The sequence below is a fragment of the Anoplophora glabripennis genome, unplaced genomic scaffold (genome assembly GCF_000390285.2).
Source record: "Anoplophora glabripennis isolate ALB-LARVAE unplaced genomic scaffold, Agla_2.0 scaffold187, whole genome shotgun sequence".
In the NCBI taxonomy this organism is placed as follows: domain Eukaryota; kingdom Metazoa; phylum Arthropoda; class Insecta; order Coleoptera; family Cerambycidae; genus Anoplophora; species Anoplophora glabripennis.
The window spans coordinates 666,390-674,613 of record NW_019416381.1 but is presented as its reverse complement, the minus strand read 5'-3'; the positions used below and the strand labels follow the sequence as shown (position 1 = coordinate 674,613).

The following is an 8,224-nucleotide window of genomic DNA, read 5'->3' as shown; positions in this document are numbered from 1 at the left end:
ACTTATCATATATATACATATATAGAAACAAAATTTCAGAAATCGGCCAACGCCATCCTAAATACGAAGCTGTACCGACATTAAGTGAAACACACTATATAGAGATTCGTTTTTATAATAAAAATCCATTTGTCAATAATAAGTAAATGTACTTACAGTAGATAAAATAATTTTTCCTTGGTTTACAATTAACAAAATCGGCTAATACCTATTACAGGACTAAATATGTTTTTTTTTCTTTATGAAAATGTAGGTTCTGTCAAATTAGCTCAAATTGTGGTAAGTTGTTGGTTTTATTACTGACAGTCTTGGGTTAGAATTTTTTCCTACTTATAGCAGTCTGAGTCAGATCTGCTGATGACGGCCGCAAGCTGTGGAATATTGCAATAAAAACAGTAACTATTGTGAAATCTTTATAGAAAAAATTAATCAGATGTACCGGCCCCGGGCTTGGGGCCCAGTTTGGTATTTGGTATATGTCAAAAATGCTAATTAACAACTTTTCGAAGTCATCGGATTAATTTTTTCAATAAATATTAAACAAAAGTCACTGTTCTTATTGCAATATTCTACTCATACTACCTTGCAGCCATCGTCAGCAGAACTGACTCAATCCGCTATTAGTCTAATTAAATGTGCCTTTAAATCGCAATTTTGGGCAATTTGAATGAATTTTTGATACAAGTTAGTTTGATAACCCCCTAGCCGGGGGTTGAAAAATAAAGGGGTTTTTCAAGATAACTCAAAAGGGGTAAGAGCTAAAAAAAATTCTTATAAAAGTTGTAGAGCACAAAATTCTACATAAAAATGGATTGACTTTTTCTTGTACTATTAAAATTAACAGAGTTAGGGAGACTAGAAGCTAAGGGATGATTTCAGAAATTTAAAAATTATAACAAGCAGAAAAATGAATGAATTTTATATTTTTTTTTCAATCTACTTTAAAAAATGTGCTCACTTTTCTTAGAAATAGATGTTTTTTAATTTTTAATAAAAAAGTTAAACAAATTTCAATTTTTTAATTGTTAATCTTTATGATTTGATACTAATACAATTTTTTTCCATGCCATTCGATTGATAATTTAAAATCATGAAAAGTTAGTTTCGAATTTTTGTTTTACGACAAAGATAAAAAACCACGTTCGCTTTGTGAAATTGTTATAACTTTTTTATTAAAAATTAAAAAATATATCTATATCTCTGAAAAGATAGTTTACATTTTTTAGAGTACATTGAAATAAAAAAATTATAAAATTCATAAAATTTTCTGCTTGTTATGATTTTTTAAATTTCTGAAATCATCTTCATGTCTCCCTAACTCTGTTAATTTTCATAGTACAAGAAAAAGTCAATGTACCATTTTTATGTAGAAATTTGAGCTCTACAACTTTTATAAGAAACTTTTTTTTGTAACTCTTCTTTCGAGAATCATTTAATTGGACTACGAGTATATAAGTAGGAGAGACCCAAGTACTGTGGAGACTTTTCGTCAGTAACGCAAAACTAACTATTTACCACAATTTCAGCCAATTTTGACTGAGCCCATATTTTCATAAAACTAGTGCGGGGTCCTTTACAGGTTGGTAAATAACACTGTACTATAAAAACATGCAACATTTGTATTCAACAATCCGGTAAGTCAGAAAAGAACGATCATTTTTTGATAATTTGAGATGTCGCAATATTATCAAAATAGGGAATTTTGGATTTCAATTTTTTTTCCTATATCTTATATACAGCGTGTCCCACTAGTGCGGGAAAGTCCAATATCTATGTTAAAATGAGGAATATATGGATTTTTCGTTTTACTGTGTTGCCACATTTCTCGGAATGTACAAATTAAAAATATATTCAACTATACAGGGTGTTATTTTCCTGGCCAGACACCAACTTTGGTTTCTTAAATGGAAAAACACATTTTTTATATTTTTTTCGGATTGTACATAAAACATAAAGGGTACTTTGTGTAGAATAGTTCTAATCAAATATTCACAGTTTTTGAGATATCTCATTTAAAATATTTTTCTAGTCGATATTGTCTGCTTACATTTTCTGATACTGACAGATTATACTAATAGCTACTAAGCCCATTTTTTTATCAGATGTTTAGCAAGGATGACTCTTCCGAATCATACTCCAAAAACTGGCCTGCGTTATACAGGGTGACCAAAATATCATATCAAAATTGCCAATTGAAAAATTAAAAAATCTCGAATTTTGCAATACCCTGTATATTTTCATCCCATGGGATGCAGAAGTAAATTCTCTACAACTTTGCTATACCTGCTCCTATACCAAAATTCATTAGTTTTTCATGAAATCTAATTTCTATGAAAAAATGCGAAGTTTACAAATAGCTTATATGTAAAATAACGTAGTAGGCTCCTGTCAAAGGATAATCTGGAAAATTTTCGATTCACATAAGTGGGACACGCTGTATAGTGGCTCGGCTAGATAAAGTTGATCCAGAGCTTCCTGCGATTTATTTATTAAACGGGTAGCCTTAATCAAACTTACAAAGAACGTCAGCAACTCAAATTTCATCAATCAATTAAGATTAATATTCCAAAATATATGCAAAATACTTCAGTGAATTGAGTTTTGATTTGATGAAATTAAAATAAAAAGATAAATAGCAACTACTTACTGATGGATACTTAGAAATGCTAGATTATACAAGTATCCATTGGTTATGGAAAGCGTGCCTACAATGATAACGTACTCCCAATCGTGCCCGAAAACAACGGGTAGATGGTTTCTGGGTTGTGCGTTACATAACAACACTAGTGGGATATAGATTACAACCCTGGACGCCGAAAAAATCATTGCCAGTGAAATAGGCATAGGCTGAAAAAAATATAACAACCAGTTACCCGCTTCTGATAACTTTATACCTTCACAATGTATTCACCTTGATTATTGAGCAAACAACTCTTCCAGTCAATGTGCAAATATCAGAAAACAAGAAACTTATCACCGGTACAAAATAGATATCTGGAAAAAATAAACGTAGGTATATCTAATTGCAAAAGCCTGTAAAAACATGAAATTTTGAATTTAATTCGTTTTTTCTAATACCCTTGTCTTATTTTCAAAAGAAGTACAGCGTATTCCACTTTGAGCAGTACCTCCCAATATGACTTCATGGCATCCTATGTTCAAAAAGTTTTGCTAAATATCCCTATTTGCCGATAACAAAATTTCATTTCGATAGATCATACAGGGTGTTTGTTTTAGTATGTACAATTTTTTAAATGCAGTATTTGTATAAAAACAATATTCATGTTTCAGTTTGGAGCTTGTAACAAAGGATGGTTTTTCAGCAGTAAGATCAAAAATTATCAATTTCTAGTGCCGATTTTTTTAGATGCAATGTAGAAAGGTCTTGTTAATGATAGATAATAACTATATAACTCCTCATTAATATTACGTTACATTTATGAATTTTTCTAGGTTTCTATTCCCAATATTTCTTTAGTTATTTGTAAACAGATGTTTATCATTATCGCATAATATTTGTGTATGTCTGTAATTGGTCAAATCTGTATAGCTCTCTGTATAAAGACTATCATCTCGTTTTTATAAATTCAAGCCTAATTTTTTTTCTAAAAGGATGAATAATTTACGGGAAAATTCAATTAAATTACTTAGGTAAGTTAATTAAGTTGGTTAAGTTAAGTTTGGGCAAAGTTTTTTGAAGGCAGTAGACCAAGAAACTAGGGCATATAGAAACAAAAATAACACAGGCTGACAAAATTTGGCCAACCGTCAAACCCAGAAACCAGAAGGTACTTTTCCGAGAAATCAGTCAAACTACTAAATTTTAACATGCGTTTCTCAAAGACTAAAAATGATATCGTAATAAATCCAATTGCGTTTTAAAGAGTAAGTAAAGTACTTTAAGACCCCATTAATGCTTTTAGCATAGAAATTTAGCTCTCCATGTAATATAACCACAAATATGTATAAAAATCGCGACTTTAGCACATTTAGGTTAGGATATCTCGAAAACCAAAGTCAATTGAGAAATTTGGACTTCGGATTCGAATTCAGCGCTCCAAAATCCTTTGGGAAAGTATATTCGTGTTGTTGGGTTAAAATCTTGTCAGCCTGTGTAATCAATAGAAGATGGTTGCAGCTCAATAATGGAAAATACGTACCTACCTATAATTTCAAATCTATTGAATAAAACCACTCACCATTCCAATCGTTCCCACTACCATAGTTTTCAGATACAACCAATGACGTCACGGGTGTCTGCGGAATCTTCGCCAAATCAAAACATACGTACATAAACATGACAGGCCAAATAGTCTTTAATATAAATTTTATTTGCGCAAAAGATAACATATCCCTAGTGATATCTTCCTCAAAATGGTTTACAAAGTACATGTAGTAATCATTGTATTTGCTGAAGTAGAACAAAACTAAAGTGAAACCCATAACGCTGGATCCTATGCCGAAATAAATTAAGGCGGACGTTTTAGTCGTCGTTCCTATAGCTAGGGTCATTATTTGTAATAAGGCGGTAAACACAGGTGCGCAACCTTGACCAAACAGGTAAACTTTCATGAAGTACGGTGGAAACTTTGCCAGCAGTACGAATACTGCCATCTGTAGAGCGGCATTTGCAGCTGAAAATGGTAACAGATGAGTAACATTTGTAGATAGATATATTTTCCAAAGTACTAAAGGATCTTATTTGAAAAATTCAATATGGTTATATGGTATATATTTTGTACCAGATAACAAAAATATTTAGGTATAAAAGGGTATCCATATTAAAAAATCCCTTGCAATTGTCTAAATTGAACAACTGCTTGGACTTTCTAATAGGTGGCAGCAGCTAATTTACGTATTAAATTCACAGCTTACTTAGTTCTTTTTAATTTTTTGTATAAACGTAAGGACTCACCAATTAACGTTGCAAGGACTGCAAATGTGACACAGAAGAATAAAGTTTGCCCTAAAAATAAATGTAAACATAGAATGATGATTACACTTTGTAATAATTAATATATCGTCTATCAACGCTTCCAATATACTTACAAGTATCCGTATTGATATACACAAACAGTGTCGTCACGATGAAGCAGATAAACATAACAGACAGTGTGAAATTCACCCTGAGTCTCGGTTTCAACTTATGACCGAATAGTGTTGAAAGTATTGCGACAATACAATTAGGAATACTGTTACATATGGATATTCCAGACGCAAAGTGGCTTTGGAGGCCAGTTCTCTTGGAGGCATCGTACAAATCGTCAGAGGAAATGTTCCGGAACTTGTCCATCCAATACTAAGAAATTTAAATTATCAGTACAAAAAAAATACATATTGACAGAGGTTTCCCTTGTGTACCATTAGATTCAACATCTATTTTTGAGTTGCAAATGCGTGTTTTGCTACAAGTAGGTTTTGAATACAATTGAAAAATAATGAATAAATGTAGGTAGTGGTAATCATTGGTGTAATTATGCAAATTAATGATCTACACTGGCATTGATAATGATTCAAGGAGCTTTAAGTGTTTGTAGATATGAATCAGTAACAGTAAACTCAAGGTCGATTTTTATAAATGACGTCATGGAATTATGATAAGTAAATATTATGTGATAACCATCTACAATAAGCTACTGTACTACACAACAAATAAATAATATTCAATAGGATCATCTCCTTTGCTGAAATTCCTTAAACTGTTGGTACATAAATTAAAGTATGTACTACTAAATTTAATTATTATAAAAATTACGTTTTTCGTTTTTCGTGTTTAATTGGAATTCCTCAGAATAATAGATGAAGACGTATTTATTAGCCAGAGGTAGAGAGGGGATAACACCACTGTGATATAGGCAGAATCATAGAAAAAATAACAATTTTCACTAAATACCATTCTGCAATACTATAGTTGTTTTACTCTCCACTACGGCACTGCCAAAAGTGATCAAAATTGGTTTTATCACAAATGTAAAACAATACCATGGAGACTAGACAAGGAGCACGAACTCATACGGGAACATTGACAAAATTTGTCAATGTAATAGTAGAAATTACTTCGAGCTTTTACCGCTAGGGTCGCTAGTGTTCCTTGTACACCGACATATTTTCATTATTTTAAAATTTTTAACACATCACAAAAACGGCATGACTGATTTTTAATTCAAACTGCCGCTAAGTTGAGGGGAGCCTCAACTTAGCTCCCTCTAATTTGGTATGATATTTGTTTACATGGAGTTCGTGCTCCTTGTGTAGTCTCCATGAACAATACACTGGATTTAATCGCAACGAAATATCAACGCAAACAGTTCATCGTTGACAATTCGTAACGTCATCATATATTGTGTACCCCTGTTTTTAATCAATTCTTTTAAAAACTAAGATAAAAAAGATGGTAAACGACCATTCTTTAAATATATACAATAGTATTTTAAATTATTTTAAAAATTTCCAGCCATAATGTGGTAGCAGAAGCTGCAATATATTGAAATGTTTGTAGATAATCTATGAAATTATGAAATTTTATTAGAATTTATCTAACATAAGTATACTTTTTTGTATCATAAATTGGAAATAGCCGTAGTTCCTATACGAATTATAGTCAACGGTGACTGACTATTTTTTTTATACTAAAGTTGTTTTGCTGTTGCTACATTTGATACAATATATCAAAGAGAAATATTGAAATTTAATAGAATTAAGCTATATGCAAATATCTTAGAAACAAATTACACTAAACTTAATTGAATTGATGCCAAATTTTCATTTTGATAGATCATACAGAATGTTTGCTTTAATGAACAGAATTTTTAAAATGCAATACTTGAATAACCCTGTGTAAAGCGAATAAAGTTTCATGTTATCATGTTGAGTCGTCTTAGGTTAGGTTCATAAAAAAGTATAGTCTTTATACAAAAAATAAAAAAAAAATAGTCAGACAAAATAACATCCAATGTTTTAGGTGGAAACAGAAAGACCTTTTTTAAAGTTATGATATGACACAAATTAATATCACATTATAATGATAATTTTTTTTACAAACAAATAAAGAAATTTTGAATATATGAATAATCATAGAAATAAAATTTTTTTAGTAATTAGTGGACTAGTACTTTTTGCCTAAAGAGCATGGCTACATAGTTACGTAATAGGTATATTTATCATTACAATACCATAGCATCTAATAATTTTTTGTTGTTCTGTACAAAGAAATCTTTTGTAACAAACTCTTCAAACGGTTGAATATGACGAACTCTTTTTTTGTATATTGAGGCAAACACCCTGCACAATCCAATAAAATTAAATTTTAGTAGTACCAAATGAGTACACGTTTTCTTAAAAAAAAAAGAAAATTCCTAATTCAATTTTCTTATATTTGTCAAAGTTCCTTAAACACAGTAGACTGTAGACACGCCGAAAAAAAATTTCGAATGCCAACCCATGTGATTTAAAATGCGAAGGTGGTGCTGCTTAAAGTAATATTGAAACAAAGACACCCGTGCATTTTCCTTTCCCTTTGAAAACACAAAATTCTTAAACTTACGGCATTTGCAGTAACGAAGAATGGGTAAGGCAAGAAGTGCATTAGACCAACCAATAAAAATAGAATGTGGACATAATAGAAGTTGTCTTTGAGATGAACGCTTTCCCAGTGCTTCTGCAGTTTGGCACTTGCAATCTTCACACTTTCAATACTGACGACGGAAACTGAAAAATACATTAATATAAACTTTACGGCAGTTTTTTTCATCTGCTAAATAAGTTTAATTGTCAGTTACATCTGTGTCCATCGCTTCTTAACGCATATAATTTTTATGGGACAGATTTAATCAACAAACTAATTTAATAGGAGCTGAAAAAAAAAACGGCTTTCGTTTGCTGTCTATATTCCTCTTTTGTTGCACCACTATGTTTTTATTCTTACACGAAAAGGGAAAAGATAATTATTACACGTATTATCAAAACAAATTTTAAATAAGTTTATTACCTTTCTTAATTTTAACCATTTTCACCGTTGTGTTAAGCTGCTATCCTTTTTGAAATATTAAAACCAGTTACAAAGGTGTACCTATACCAGAAGGATCCTACTTATATCTGGACAGCCAGGCGTTTTGAAGTAACTATTTAACAAGTCATGGAGTGAATTTAATACCGATGTTATCAAACTAGATAAAATCTACATAATTAGAGTAAATTACATATTGCAGTAGTTACTTTAATTGAT

The 8,224-nt window shown here is 31.0% G+C and overlaps 1 protein-coding gene across 1 annotated transcript in view; it reads right to left on the bottom strand.

Moving 5' to 3' along the window:
• The window catches only part of LOC108906721 (equilibrative nucleoside transporter 3-like), a 12,470-nt gene extending 4,464 nt beyond the window's left edge, over positions 1-8,006 (bottom strand). Inside the window, exons 1-7 of the mRNA XM_018710060.2 lie at positions 7,988-8,006; positions 7,544-7,707; positions 5,050-5,299; positions 4,916-4,966; positions 4,200-4,634; positions 2,912-2,994; positions 2,648-2,847 (exon numbers count right to left, since the gene is read on the bottom strand). Of these exons, the coding sequence (XP_018565576.2) occupies positions 2,648-2,847; positions 2,912-2,994; positions 4,200-4,634; positions 4,916-4,966; positions 5,050-5,299; positions 7,544-7,707; positions 7,988-8,006 (1,202 nt within the window). The remainder of the gene's footprint in view (positions 1-2,647; positions 2,848-2,911; positions 2,995-4,199; positions 4,635-4,915; positions 4,967-5,049; positions 5,300-7,543; positions 7,708-7,987) is intronic.
• Between the last annotated feature and the right edge of the window lie 218 nt (positions 8,007-8,224).